At 44.4% G+C, this 15,364-nt stretch overlaps 1 protein-coding gene across 4 annotated transcripts in view; it reads left to right on the top strand.

Moving 5' to 3' along the window:
* LOC144781481 (phospholipid-transporting ATPase IC-like) overlaps positions 1 to 15,364 on the top strand; it is a 1,874,327-nt gene that overhangs the window by 824,138 nt on the left and 1,034,825 nt on the right. For all 4 annotated transcript variants that reach the window (XM_078660356.1, XM_078660353.1, XM_078660355.1 and 1 more), the window contains one exon: positions 3,117 to 3,310. In XM_078660356.1, the coding sequence (XP_078516482.1) occupies positions 3,117 to 3,310 (194 nt within the window). The remainder of the gene's footprint in view (positions 1 to 3,116; positions 3,311 to 15,364) is intronic.

Here is a 15,364-nt window from a genome sequence, read left to right as displayed (position 1 = left end):
ACTTCGAAGAAACCCAGTGGAAGACATAAGGAAGGAGAGCAACCCCACCTGTGGATACCAAAGTACCTTAGTTACTATCCCAGGGAAGGGTATACACCTGTTACAACGCATTTTTTACTCCGCACTACCATTACAACGCGACTTTTACTCCGCATACCATTACAACGCATTGCGCTGGGGGGCGCTGTAGGATAGGGAATAAGTTTAATTTTCTATCCAACACCTTCCCTAGTGTCCACGGGGACTGGTGTTGGAATAGAAAATTATACTTACCACTATCCAGCGCCCCAAGGCGCTATGCGTTGTAACGGTATGCGGAGTAAAAGTCGCGTTGTAATGGTATGCGGAGTAATAGTATGCGTTATAACGTCATACATCCCAGGGAAGCCGGGTGCATAGGTTTGAAGTGGTGTAAAAAACCGCAGTCGAACCCAATGCAGTACTTCGAGAAAGTTCCGCTGCTGGAGGGGGAGAAAGTGTCCATCGGAATCCAAATGTGGATTCTGGAGGAAGAGTACTTTAAAGCAGAGGGGTCACAGTCTGGGTCACTTGAGAGTGACCAGGGACTGGGTAGACGAATGCCCACCGATGTCTGGTGCTTCAAGTTTGTTGACAGTGCCCCTGACTTTGCAGCTGCAGAGACCAGGCGATGTCGAGGTTGACCAGGAGCCGAATGTGAGCTGTCCCACAATGGATATGGTGTGTTGAGGGATCGGTGTCCGGCGGGAGCACCAACAAGCATTGGCAAGGGCAACACACGCAGGTTTTAAAGAAGAGCACGGTTCGAACCAGTAAAGTCCAGGGGACTCATCAAAGGCAGGGGAGTCAGGGCAGGCCCCGAGCAAGCAGGGGAGCCCAAGGAAAGCAAAGTTCACTCTCAATTGGACCCACAGGCTGGAGGCACAGGAGTTGTGAGAGGACCTCGAGCAGCTTCACAAAACAACATGCCACGGAGAACTTGGTGTGGGGTGGTTGAATATCTTTACTGGAGAAGTTGCCAGAGGTTGGGGCTACTCATAGCCCAATGCACTTGATGCAGAATTGCCAACAAACACTTACACTTGCAAAAGTATGTGGTGCACAGTGGTTCGGGTATTGCAGCTCCCATGAGGGATTCTGACCTCAAACTGAGTGAGAAGGCAGCTGAGGCCTCGGGGGATGTAGGAACCCATCTCTTGTGTTGCTGGACAATTTGGAGTCCTTAGGAGCTTGGGTTCAGCAGACCAGTCAGCAGTGTTGCGGTGCCTGTGAATGCAGGGGAGTGACTCCACCACTCCAAGGGAGATTATCTTCAGTTGTCTTGGATGCTCCACAGGTCCTGCAGGGATCCTGTTTGCTGCACAGGCACAGACGATGCATCAGACTGAGAGGGTGATGGATTCAGTCCCAAACGAAGTCCAGCAAAGTCCAGAGGTCCCAGATGGTCGAAGTGCAGCAGTTTCAGTTCTGAATCTTGTCCACAACGAATCTAAGGGCCTACAGCCAGGTAAGCCCTTACGTTCCCACGGGAGAGGGTTAGAAAGATTCGGGGGACCCTCCCACGGGAGGGTCTGGACAGAGGAGAGGTTACTCACATGTCCTTTGTCCAGTTTAGCGCCAGAGCGGGAGCCAATGGCTCCCAGGACTGGTTTGAACTGGACTATGCACAGGGAAACCACATTTGCCCCTCATGGAGACTTTCAGGTGCTGGCAAGCGCACCCACCCAGTCCAAATACACTAAATTCTGTATGGGAAGTGGTTACACCTTCCTGTGACAGGATGACTATTGTGTTGCCTTGCTCAAGCTTGGCTCAGCAGTTGGAAGGCAGAAATGTGTCTCTGGTCAGCAGCAACCATTTTGTACTGTCCGGGACTAGAAGGTTGGTACTTGGACCACCAAGAGCTCACGAATTTCGCTCCTGATGGGTGGAATCATACCTCCCACGCCGGTTACCAGTGTGGGATGTATGATTCCAACATATTTGACACCAAACACATTAGGGTTTGTTTCAGCTGTTTTAAAGTCGGTCATCATTCGGTCGCAGAATCCCCCTATATACTAGTGTAATGGCTGTTTCACTGACAATCCAGGAGAATGGACTTTGTAGGATGTAGGGGTGTCCTGCTCATGCAGGGGCACCCTCTAAGTTAGAACCAAGCACCCTGCCTTCAAGATTTTAAAGGCCTGCTATAGGGGTGACTTATAGGTTTTAAGTGCAGTGACCCTTAGATATAGTAAACCTATATCTTTAGTAAGTGGTGCATGCACCAACTTACACAGGCTGCAAATGCAATGGCAGACCTGTAGTTCTATTTTGTATGGTCTCTCATGGGTGGCATAATACATAATGCAGCCCATGGGAGAACTCAGGTGTACCTATGCCCTGGGTACATGGTTACCATATACTAGAGACTGACAAGGGTACCCCAGTATCCAATCTGGAATGTACGTAAGTATATACGTAACAGTTGAGGGAGAAAGCAGATAGACTGGGGTCCTGATTATCTGGATCCTAGTCAGATTAGTCAAAAACAGCATCACATCAAGCAAAATGTGGGGGTAACCAAAAGACGCAGATCCTACTTTTCTACAGGACAGGATGTGACCAGCATAAAATTCATGTAGACCTTGTTCCGGAATTTTGGGTTGTGCCAACACTCGCCTTATCATCCTTTCTGCTTCTTTTTACTGATCAGCTAATATTGGTTTTGGCCAACTGTATAGAGATTTCTTGCCAGGTAGTCCGCATTCTTATTGACAGCCTTGAAGATAATCCCTAGAGTCCAGAATTGGATGCCAGCTGATCTTTGGAGTCAGACAGTTCTCATTGGGTGTGGACAATGTGATAATTTCTCTGCAGGGACCAGACAGGTAGGCATATGGCACATAGTCTTTTTGGTGGTGCTGTGATAATGTTCCAGAGGCCATTGAGCAGCGTCCTCTGATCTTTTTGGTGAGCTTGGATGGTGACATAAGAGCAAAGAGCTTGCTAGTAGGTTTTGATTTTTGTCGCTTAGGTGTAGAAAGTATATATGCTTATGAGTATGGAATTACGTTAACTATGTGTACAAAAATTACCAGATTTCTGAGAGCCTTAAGTCTTCTAATTTTGTAATCTCACTCTGTTCTTTCCAGGTTTTCATAATAATCATCATTTGTGCTTTCGTTTTTGCTGTTATGTCGGGATTGTGGCACGAGAGGATTCAAAAGAAACACAGCTATGTTCCTGCAATGTCTCCAAAATTCACAGCTGCTTTTTATTCTTTCAAGCTCTTTTGGAGTCATTTTATCAATATGTGCTTCCTCGTGCCCATCATGCTGTTCATAACGTAAGTTTACAGGAAAAATGACTTGACTTTTGCATTACAATGCATATGTGATCTATTAAGTAAACCTATGATCACCCCCAAAGGGCTTGATCGGAAGAGAGTCAAAATGGTACTGTTGCAGCAAGGGATAGTTCAAAGGCAGCTGAATAAAGGTAGGAGAGTGATAGATGCACTGGTGCTTGGAAGCATTGATGGATGGAGAGGTGAGTAAAGGCAAGGGAGACATAAATGCACTGGTGCTTGGAGGGAATGAAGGATGAAGAAGTGAGTAAAGGTAAGGGAGTGATAGATGCATTGGTGCTTGGAGGGATTGACGAATGAGAGGTGAGTAAACGCAAGGGAGTGGTAGATGCAATAGTGCTTGGAGGGATGGATGGATGGAGAGGTGAGTACAGGCAAGGGAGTGCTAGATGCACGAGTGCTTGGAGGAATTGACAAATGGAGAGGTGAGTAAAGGGAAGGGAGTGCTAGATGCACTGGTGCTTGGAGGCATTGAAGGATGAGAGATGAGTAAAGGCAAGCGAGAGATAGATGTACTGGTGCTTGGATGGATTGATGAATGGAGAGGTGAGTAAAGGCAAGGGAGTGATAGATCCTATGGTGTCTGGAAGAATTGATCGATGGAGAAGTGAGTAAACACAAGAGAGTGATAGATGCACTGGTACTTGGAGGGGTTGATAGAAGCAGTGGTCAATAGAAGAGATGGAGATACAAGCTCATACTTGGTGTTAGACAAAGCACCTGTGAACTGAGAGGCAGTAATTTTACACAGACTAATGCCTTGAGGGATTAATAGCACGAGGGGATAAGCTACAATTCAGGAGATGGGGGAAAAAGACAGATGCGTGGCTGGAAGGAAGTAAAGAATGGTAAAAGAAAGGGAGATACAAATCGATGGATTAATGTATGGTAGAATTGAGGTAAAGTAGTGAACAGAGTGACATAGTATATATGGAGTAACTGATATATGGTAAATACTTCGGAGAGCGAAAATCGCAGGGAATTAGAAGAGTTGATGCTTTGATAGAAAGAAGGGGTACAGGGCTGAATGAATATATTGACTGATGCTTGGTGACAGTGATGAAAAGGAACAACCAATAGAGGGACCAAATAAAATTGTGGACTCTAGCACAGATGGTTTGATGGAAGAGGAGAGAAAAAGCAAAATATAATCATGAGTCATGGGTGTCCAAAAGGTAGGTAATGGGGGGTGTAGGACCCTGATCTCTCAGTCATTCTGGAAGTGGCCGGTGGCAGCCTGTTGTATTTACAGACAGTGCAGTGCAGTGTAACATTACAGTTGCTGCCTGCCATAGTGTTATGCTGCAATAGCACTAGTCTAGTATTGGGCGGTGCCATTTTGCCAAAAACAGTCTGGGACAGACTGGGTCATGCTGGGTGTGTGGGTCTTCCTGGCAGCACGCAGCTACCAGTGGTGGTAGCCTACTCACGGTCATTGGTAGCTGAGTGCCACGCTACCAATGAGACTCTCATTGGTAGTAGCATAGAGCTCAGCTACCAGTCCGCCATTGCATTCCGGCAGCACAGTCATTGGTAGTTGGGCGCTACCAATGAAAGCTGCCTCACGGAGTCCCGACTCCTGAGTCGGACAAATCATGGTCCGACCTGGGACGGCCCCAGTCCCCAGCATAGTCACACTGCGCAGACTTGCATGTTGTGCATCCGAAAGATGGAGGAGTTCAGAGCAGTAGCAGTGTCTGTGTCGTGCACTGCAGCACACTCTGCACAACAGGCCCCCGTTCACTCACCGGATCAGTGATTCTGGGCTGGCTGGCTCATATCGCTTTTTGACCCCGGACCTGCTGCAGCCTGCATCCGAATCTAATCCTGGCTGTATGTCATAGTTTGCTGCCTTATAGTTTGGGCAGCTTAGAAATGATATATCCAGGGCAGCGCTGTTGAGACAAAAACAAGAAGCAGTGAAACTAAAAACGAGGGAAAGAGAGCACTTCGAAAAATGGGGAAAAGGGGAAAAACAATTGAAAAAATTAAGCAAGCCCTCAAAAAATCAAGGGGAGATGAATGAAAATGCAGAAAAAAACAAGGCAAAAGCACAATAAAGCACTCAGAAAAACGGGGAGAGCAGGAGACAGCAGAAATAAACGATACAAATGCATGAGAAAGCACTCAAAAAAACAGCGAAGAGGAAGGAAAAAGCAATAAAACAAGGCATAAAAGCTGAAGAAAGCACTCAGAAAAACAGGAGGAGCAGAAGGAGAGAGCAGAAAAAACATGGCAAAAGCATGAGAAAGCACTCAGAAAAATGGGGGAGAGGAAGGTGAAAGCAGTAAAAGATGAGACAAAAGCAGGAGAAAGCAGAGTTTATATATGGTGCCACCCTGGTGTTGTGGGGTTATACCTGGTGATGTGAGATTATATCTGGTGAATGATGTAGATGCCATCCAGTGCCAAGGCAAGTGCATTGGGTTTATAGCTGGTGCAGTGTCAAGTGTTTTTGGTGCAATCTGGTGCTGTGAGTGCAATCTAGTGCTGTGGCAACTGATGTGCATGCAGTCTAGTGCAGTGGCAAGTAAAATCTGTTACTACATTGTATATATCATTTTTTTATATATGTACCCACACAAGTACATTTTTTCGTTTTCAAGTTTCTATTACTGCATACAGGGCTGTGTGTATTCAATAAATAGTGCATTGTATGTGATTTTTTTTGAAGTTCACAAAACTCATCTTACCAACATATCTATGCATTATGCAAGGAAACCTTGGTTCTCCTTGCAGGAGATATTTAAAGGGATTTTTCATTTCCCTAAAGCTCATCTACAACTCACAGTTTATCCAATAAAGACAGGTGATGAGCAGGGTATTTAATGATCCCCATTCCTTTTTAGAAATGGACATCCACAAAATGTTTTCAAAACGACAATTGTATGATTTAGAATTTGACATTAAGGACATGGTGAACAAGAAGCAAAAGAACCAAGCACAAGTAGTTCTGCAGGTCCAATTTCAGCACCAACAGAATATAGCCATGATGTTGATGCTCCTGTTAATCATGTTGGATTGCATATGAATTCATCAAAACACTGAACATTGTTTTAAATACAATATGAATATACTAATAAATATGTATACCTCACCAGAAAATCATGATTTCAAGAAAGATTCAAGAGGACTATGTGGTCCAAGTGGATTAATCAATATTCTCCATCGTTTAGCTACTCTCCACAGCTGAAAGGTGTGATTTGCAAGTATTGCACAGTTTTTCATAGCCAGTTTATTATGTGACATAAGGAACATTCATAACTAAGCCTTTCACTAAGTACAAAGATTTCCATGAAAGTGCTCGCAACCATGTTTTATCGTCTTGGCATAAAAACGCACAAGTGGATGCAACTCACTTTTTGTGATCGGAAACAAGTATTGTTTGCCAAATATACAGCGTTGTAAAAAGGCAAGTTAAAGAAAATCTGAAAAAGTTATTTCCAATGTTATCCACTTCCTATTTTGTGGCACACATGACATTGCTTTACGTGCAAAGAAACGTACAACCAGAAACGTGCAAAGTCTGTACCAATTTTGCACTGAAGCAGGAGATGTGATCCTAAAGAGCTATCAGGAAAATGCACCAGTTAATGCACGTTATACATCAGTTTGAGTTGAAAATTAATTGATTACATTTTGTGAAGAAACATTAGGAGACTAGCTTGTATCCTTAGTCAATATTTCAAATGAATTTTCTATCATTGCTGATGAAAGCGCTGACATATCCTGAAAAGAACAGATGTCACTTGGAGTGAGTTTTGTAGACACAAGTAGCACCGTAGCTGTCATCAGAGAAGAATTCCTTGGATTTGCAACCTTAAAAGAAATGGATGCTATCGCAATTGCAAACATGATTATGGATACATGTTCTAAAATTCGATTACACTTTAAAAAACTCCATATTCAAGGATATGATGTATGCTATAAAATGGCAGGAAAGGAAGGTGGTGTTCAAGCCACAATAAAGAGAAAATTTCCTAAAGCTGCTTTTGCTCACTGTGCAGCACATAAACTTAATTTGGTTGTTAACGACCTGAATGCTGTTCCTAATGTATGGAATTCTATTGGCACAATGAAAGCTGTCATCAAGTTTTTCTGTGAGAGTCAAAAGAGAAGATCTCTTATTCCCAATGTTCCATTGCTGAGTGAAACATGATGGACAGCAAAATACAAGAACATTAGAATTTTTAGTTCAAACTTTGAAGAGATTTTTAAGCAATTAGGCTTACTGGTTACTCCGGCATCAGGGAAAACATGTCAGGATGCATTCAATTGCAATGTTCCTCACGAACAGTAAGCTTTCTCTTTTGCTTGTCCATAACTTCAAATTACTCATCAGGATTGGAATCTATAAGCCAGGCTCTCCAAGCTGTTCAGCTTTATACCCTCAAGGTATGTAATCATGTGCAAGACCTTCTCACTGTGTTCAGTGATCACAGACAAAAGTCAGAAGAGACATTTAAGAACCTTTTTTCAAATGTTTAAACAATGGCAGAAAAATTTAACATTGATCCTTGTATTCCCAGACAGTGTGGTAGGCAAGTATTCTGTTCAAATGTTGGTTCCTCTACTATGGAAAATTACTATCGCTGGTCTATCTATGTGCCATACATGTGCGCATCATTAGAAAACTGGTTTGGCAATGAAAACAGGAACAATTTCAGGCTGTTCTCACTTTACCCAATACACATGGCAAAAATGACACTTGGGCAATACAAATGCCAGAATGCAAACATCAAAGAAAATTATGACATTGAAAATCTGGAAGCCGAAGCAGTCACATGGTTTGAGATCAGGTCAACAAAGGATGAGCAGTTTGACAATTGATTTATGGATTTGCTAAACCACACAGATTTATTTCCATCAGTCCAGCAAGCACTCATCATTGTTCTTACACTACCAGTGCCCACTTGTACAGTGGAAAGGTCTTTCAGCACAATGAGAAGGGTGAAAACCTGGTTGGCGTTGAAAATGGCAGGTGATCCCTTAAAGGGGTTGTGCATGATGAGCATACATCAAGGAAAAATTGATGAAAACAAACAATAACTGATTGAAAAACTAACTGATAAATTTGCACAAGACTACAGACGTTTACAGTTTCTTTATTGAGATCACTAACCAGGGTACAAAAAGTTTTATAAAACTACTTGCTGAAAAAGGTGATTGTTAAATTTGAGCAAGAGTGTCGATGTTTGCAGTTTCTAACCTGCAACAATTATCCAGTTTACATTTATGTTTTATTTTCCAATTTGGATAAGAACAGTTGTTATTTTATTTAAGTTAATAAATGTAATTCTATTCATTTTAATATATTGAAGTTAATAAATGTTCAAAATAAATACATTAGTCATATATTTTATTTGTCATTCGTTTATCCACGTTAACACCAAATTCTTCTTATAATTCAGTAATAGTGCCTTGATCATGTGTGTATGAATAATGTGGTGCATTCAATAGTGGCGACATAAAAACAGATTAGAAATTGCTTATCAGACTATGGCAGCTTGATTGTTCTATTAAGCTTTTGCATCAGGTTTCTCAACCCTTTGCATGCCTATGCTTTTTCAACTTTGGCCAGGTGGTGCCCCTGCCTGCAGCTCTGCTTTTTATTTGCCAACTTCTGGAAGCTGTGATATCTACCTAAGGCCAGAAAAGAAAAAGATGGCTGTGGCGCAAGAAACCTATGGTGTAAGGGAACATATGCAGCCTGCTTCTTTTGCATCCCATGGCTCCACCTGCAGCCCAATGTTTCTTGTGCCCCACCTGACACACATTATGTTGGAGGATGGATGACATTAACATTTTTCCCCCCTGAAAATATTTATGTGGACGCCCATGAATATTATGATGCTGTCACGGTTTCCTAGGAGGAGGCTCTGTATAAGGCAGTTAATACTGGGGATTTTCTTAAGTGTTTGTTTATTCAAAATAAACATGTAGTCAACAGATTTCCTCTGAGTCCAAAAACAGCACAACCAATAGAGGAGGGGTGTTGGTAATCCGCTTTTCACTGTCTCTACGGACTCTCAACGTCTTTCCCGGGGGCTCCGGATACTTCTCCAGGGGTCAGGCTCAAGAAGAAAAGAAAAGGAAAATATCCCAAATTACTGGATGTGTTCTGGGCCATATATTAGGATGAAAACGGCAGGGGGCGTGAGGAGATCACCGGGGAACCATCACCTGTCACAGACCATTCGTCAAACCCCACCGAGAGTGAGCGGGGAGTGCAGCAGAGAACACAAACAGCCCCGTGACCTCCCTCAACCACCACTACCCCGTCCCACCCCGTGAGTAAAACAGTCCCCTTAAACGGCCCGTACCTTGTCCCGCCGCACTTCTCCAGAAGTGCGGCGGGGCGGCTCATAGTAACGGTGGCCTCCTGGCGTGACGGTCTCTCCGGTCGGGTCCTCTTCCGAACTTGGGCTCGTCTTCTGGTGTTCCACTGCAGCAACGCCGTCCGACTTCCTCGCTTCTAGTCCTCTCCCTCCTCCGGCTTTCGCGCTCTCGTCTCTGTGCTGTGCTTCCTTATCCGCCCCCTCCTCCTTGGATTGGTCCACAAGGGATGACGTCGGAATGGAAGGCGGGTCCGTCGAGGAAATCCAAGCGGCATTAAAGGGGCCGTCTGAGTCCTGCGGACGGGGTGGAAAGGAACAGTTATTAAAGTCCACACCCCGTCCGTCAGTGTCACCGACCCCATGACACATCCCACCCCCGGAATTTTCCCGATCGGGGGAAAGCGGAAAGCGGGAAAGAAAGTCCACGTTCCCTTGGTTCGAGCCCTTCCGATGACGGACGTCAATTTGATATGGTTGTAAGGCCAGAAACCACCGCAGGATGCGATCATTATGACCCCGGTTACGTTGGAGCCATGTCAGGGGAGCGTGGTCGGTATAAAGAATGAAGGGCCTTCCATCCAAGTAATACCGAAGCTTTTCCACCCCCCACCTAACAGCAAGACATTCCTTCTCGATGGTCGAGTAAGCCAGTTCTCGGGGAAAAAGCTTCCTGCTGATGTAAAGTATGGGTCTTTCGGCCCCTTGCTCGTCCTGTTGATAAAGCACCGCCCCTATCCCCACCCCTGAGGCGTCAGTCTGTAATATGAAGGGTTTCTGAAAATCAGGGGAGACAAGAACAGGGAAGGAGGTGATAGCAGACTTTAAGACCTGAAAAGCAAGATATTCTTTGTCAGAAGGAGAAGGTAGTGAAGAAGACCTGTGGGATTTACGAAGCAAATCGGTGAGAGGTCCTGCCAGGTTAGCAAACTGGGCTATAAACCGGCGGTAATAGCCCACCAGACCTAAGAAGGCCCGAAGCTCCTTTTTAGTGGAAGGGTAGGGTATGGCTTTTATATCCTCCACTTTCTCGATATGGGGTTCTATATGTCCTACTCCGAGGAGATAGCCAAGATACCTGACCTTTCGAAAGGCAACTCGGGATTTTTTTGCATTAATGTGAAGATTGGCAGTTTGCAGACTGGACAGTATATTCCCCAAATGCACAAGGTGAACTTCCCAAGTTTTGCTAAAGACGACGATGTCGTCTAAATAGGCTGAAGCATATTCCAGATGAGGGGACAACAATGTGTCCATGACCCGTTGGAAGGTCGCTGGGGCCCCATGCAACCCAAAGGGAAGGACCGTAAAGTGAAAGTGACCTGATGGGGTAAAGAAGGCTGTCTTTTCTCTATCAGTGGGGGCTAGGGGTATCTGCCCATATCCCTCAGTGAGGTCGATGGATGCAATGTATCGGGCCTCACCAAGACGCTCTAGTAGCTCGTCCACCCTTGGTAATGGATATGCATCTTGTTTTGAAACCCGATTAACAGCTCGAAAGACGATACAAAAACGAATGCGGCCATCCAGTTTAGGCACAAGGACCACTGGCGAGGACCAGTTGCTGTGGGAGGGTACTATTATTCCAGCCTGTAACATGCTTTGCACTTCTTTCTGAAAGGCTAAGTGTCTAGCCTCAGGAATGCGATGTGGCTTCTGTTTAACTACCACTCCGGGAGGGGTAGGGATAACATGTTCGGCCAAGGTTGTCCTCCCTGGTTGGTCCGAGAAGACCTCGGAAAAACGAAGGAGGAGAGATAGGATCTCATCTTTCTGCTCCTGTGAGAGGTCCGGATTAACCGGGGTGTCTCTAACGGTATGAGGGGATGTTGGTTTTGTGGAGAGGGTGTTGATTGTTTGTGGGGGTTTTCCAAGCCACTTTTTAAGAATGTTTATGTGGAACATTTGGGGTTTTCCCCCAGCCAATTGTAGCACATAGGTGGTACGCCCTATCTTCCTAAGGACCTTGAAAGGTCCTTGCCATTCTTTTTCTAATTTGGGTGGACGTAGGTAGTAAGACTAACACCCAATCCCCCACACTGAATTCTCTCCACTTTTTCCCTCGGTCATAGAATGTCTTTTGTTTCGCTTGGGCAATCGCCAAATTGTCATGAGCGAGGGTTCTCAGTTTATGAAGCTGTGTTTGTAATTGTCGAGTGCAGTCTAACAGGGCTTCGGCTTCCTTAACTCCCTCAGTTTCCCAGCTATCCTTGATAATCTCTAACAAGGTTCTCGGTTGCCGTCTAAATAGAAGTTCAAACGGGGAAGTACCGAGACTAGTCTGCGTCTGGCTGCTGAGTACAAAAAGGGCAAGGGGCAAAAGCTGGTCCCAATTTTTTCCGTCCCCAGACAGCAATTTTTTTAGTGTCAGCTTCAGGGAACCGTTGTATCGCTCAACCAAAACATCCGTCTGGGGATGGTAGACGGATGTTTTTATGTGTTTAATCTTTAGTTGTGCACATACCTGTTGCATCAGACGGGACACAAAAGGGGTGCCCTGATCGGTGACAATCTCTCTAGGAAAGCCCATACGGGAAAAGACTTCTACCAGTCTCTGGGCAATGGCTGAAGAGGTAGTGGCTCTGAGAGGAAAGGCCTCTGGATAACGAGTAGTGTAATCCACCAGCACTAGGGCATACTGGTGTCCTCTTCCTGATTTGGGTAAGGGTCCTATTAGGTCCATCCCTATTCTATCGAAGGAAGTGCCTATGATAGGTAATGGATTCAAGGGAACAGGAGGGGGAGTGTAGGGATTTCGTTTTTGGCAGATCCTGTCATGTATTCCTATCGGTTCTGAATCGATCCCCCTATTCCTGACCCTATTCTAGTTAAACAAACCAACAAGTTAACTAGCAGTCAGCCCATGAGGCAGAAAACCCCCATGATGCAGATACCGTTATCTGACGCAGTCACACTACGGCACAGGAACGTGTTATCTGATTAGGTCATAACGCTTGCGATCTAATTAGACAAGCGATATTCCTCCAGTCCCTGATAAGGCATACGGAGTTCTCATAACAAATCAAACCTATGACAACCTGGGCAAAACCCTGCGGCCATTGTTTTGATTTCACCGAGAACTTTAGTAAAAGAATGTGCTAACGAGCAAGTCGTATGACATCTTTATTGACATATCTATGTCCATCCTTACGTCAATCTCGGCACCTTAAAGGTATAAATATTACCGATCTTGCCATATGCAAACGCACGCGTGGTGACGAGACGGAGCAGCCATACTTGCCGAAGCCGAGAGCAGAGCAGACCCCGCTGGCAGCAGCCCCGCCTTCCTGACGCGCTGAGAGACGCGCTGCTTTCTCCTGCCGAGAATCCAGCACCGGCGTTTCTGGGCAGCCCTCGCAGGCCGCCTGGAATATCGAGACCAGAGAGAGAGATACCATTCCTCATTCATTCTAAATTCCAGGTACAGAACTGAATAACCCCTCACAGAGAATTCTTTAGTTATTCACTTGGCAAAAACAAACTTAACTTAAACTGTAACTATCTATTCCCGCCCACGTATTAGACTTAGGTCAGGTACACGGGGTAGGCGTATCTAGAAACACCAGTTGAGTACATTTAGTCAAATGTATATGTGTATGTAATATATTTTATTCATTTTAAAACATCTTATGGCTTAGAAACCATATCAATGTTTTTACAGTATTACTTTATACTATTGCTTTTAATGTATGCACTTTACTTAACTATAAGTATTGCAATAATATCGATCCATTTCTCTTGTACGAGAAAAGAGACTGATCAATAAATGACACCTTTTTATTGAACACGCCCGTCTCTTCCTTTTCTCTACATTCTGATGAGACTAAGAATGCACGTACTGACTGAGTAAAATAATTTGCCTTTTGTTCACACGACTCTCGAGATTGACTCTTGATTAGGGGAGAGCAAAGTTGTCATGTTCTATGGTTGTCAGAAACTAAATCCCTTCTTGTCTAATCAGGGAAGTTAATTCCTCCTTGAACATTCGAGAAAGTTTCTAGCGAACTCTGAGCTACGCTGGCAAACCCAAAACTTTAAGTCTAGTATCGACAGTAGTAGACCTAGTTAACGTCTGGCCTAGGCCTTTACTGCTGTAGGTATTATTCCAATGCGCAGAGCCTATTGGGAAGATAGGAACTACACTACATGGCGCCCAACGCGTTTGGAAAGGGCGATAAAACTAACGTAAGACATTTAGAGTAACTCAGTCGTGCTTTCTCACTCAGACCCCTTTTCCCAAATACTCCAAAGACGTCTGGAGTGGTTGAAAGGTTATATCCTCCAAAACCTCGCAGGAGGGAACTCCTATGTATGGTTCTTGGTATAGTCAACGTTGAAGGATAAACAGTTCCAAAATATTGTGCATCTAACCTTTGTTTCCATAAGAAACCTGATCTGCAAACAAACAAAATAACCATCCTGTCAGTAAAATGTCAGACAATGAGGATGAAAGAGAGGCAGTTAGATTAGCAACTGAACTCGCAGATGCTGATGCTACCATGCAAGCAGCAGACGCGGATATAATACTCATTCCGGTCATCAAAAGGAGATCTATAACCTTAAAACTTATAGAAAATGGACTGACACCTAGAGGTGGCACAGTCATATTCGTAATTGAGGCACACGAATATCGGCAGACAGAGGTATACTATTCATGGATACATTTTCCAGCAGCAAATGCTGTAACAAAGTACTTCCACTATTACAAAATAGAGGAACCTCCTAATGAGTACACTCCTTTCGAGGAGGTGGAAGTACCACTCAAATTCCAAGAGCATTTGCTCTTATTTGATGGCGCCCTAAAACATAATAATCACATCACCAGGCTCGGTCCTTTAGGTAGACCAGGAGCAACGTGGCCGGTCTTAGCCGGATACACACCACACCCAGACATCGAAGGGATGTCTACAGGAGAGCTGTTAATACAGCTAAAACAACTACTAAAAATTCATAGACAATTAGTCCAATATGTAATGCGGACTTCAACAATTCAGCCAGCGATTAAACTTCCACAGCTGACCCCTCACCAGGGGAACACAAATAAAATTACACCACAGAACATCCAATCCTGCCTAGGTAAAGTACCGGCTAAACGGGAACAAATACCATTCTGGTTGGCACAGAAAATTACCCAAATAGAGGCGGTGTTTCCTGACACCACCCCGTTAGAAAAACACAGGATTCTGACTATCTGTCTTCCTATGGGAATCGCACCACACATAGAGGACTGTGACACTTGGGGTACAGTCTTTGCTTCCATCTACACAAAAACGCACGGTGTTCCATCCATTTCGGTAATACCAGATGTGCTAAAACAAATTCAAGACGAATACTGTCCAGAGCCCGCTTTAACTCTTGGTATGAAATTACTGAAAGACTTCAAGCAGGTCTCGGCTACATTATTAGCCAACATAAAAGGTGAAGCAGCAAACGTGGCGATCCGCCAGAGGTTAAAAGAGACAGATATAGCAGACCAACCAGCTGAAATTGCCAGAATCATAGAAAAATCCTATGAGGAACTAGGTAGAGATAGTTTAGGTGGAATACCAGTAAAACCACAACTGACTGAAAGTCCAGAAAAAATATTTTTTCATAATAATTCACCGAAAAAGAACTGGGATGGAAACAAACAATCCAATCCTAAAGAACAGAAATTCCAGTCCAGAGGAAGGTCTCCTAGGCAAAGAGAGAAATCTCC

Source organism: Lissotriton helveticus, chromosome 9 (assembly GCF_964261635.1).
Source record: "Lissotriton helveticus chromosome 9, aLisHel1.1, whole genome shotgun sequence".
NCBI lineage: Eukaryota > Metazoa > Chordata > Amphibia > Caudata > Salamandridae > Lissotriton > Lissotriton helveticus.
This window is presented reverse-complemented; position numbering and strand designations above follow the sequence as displayed.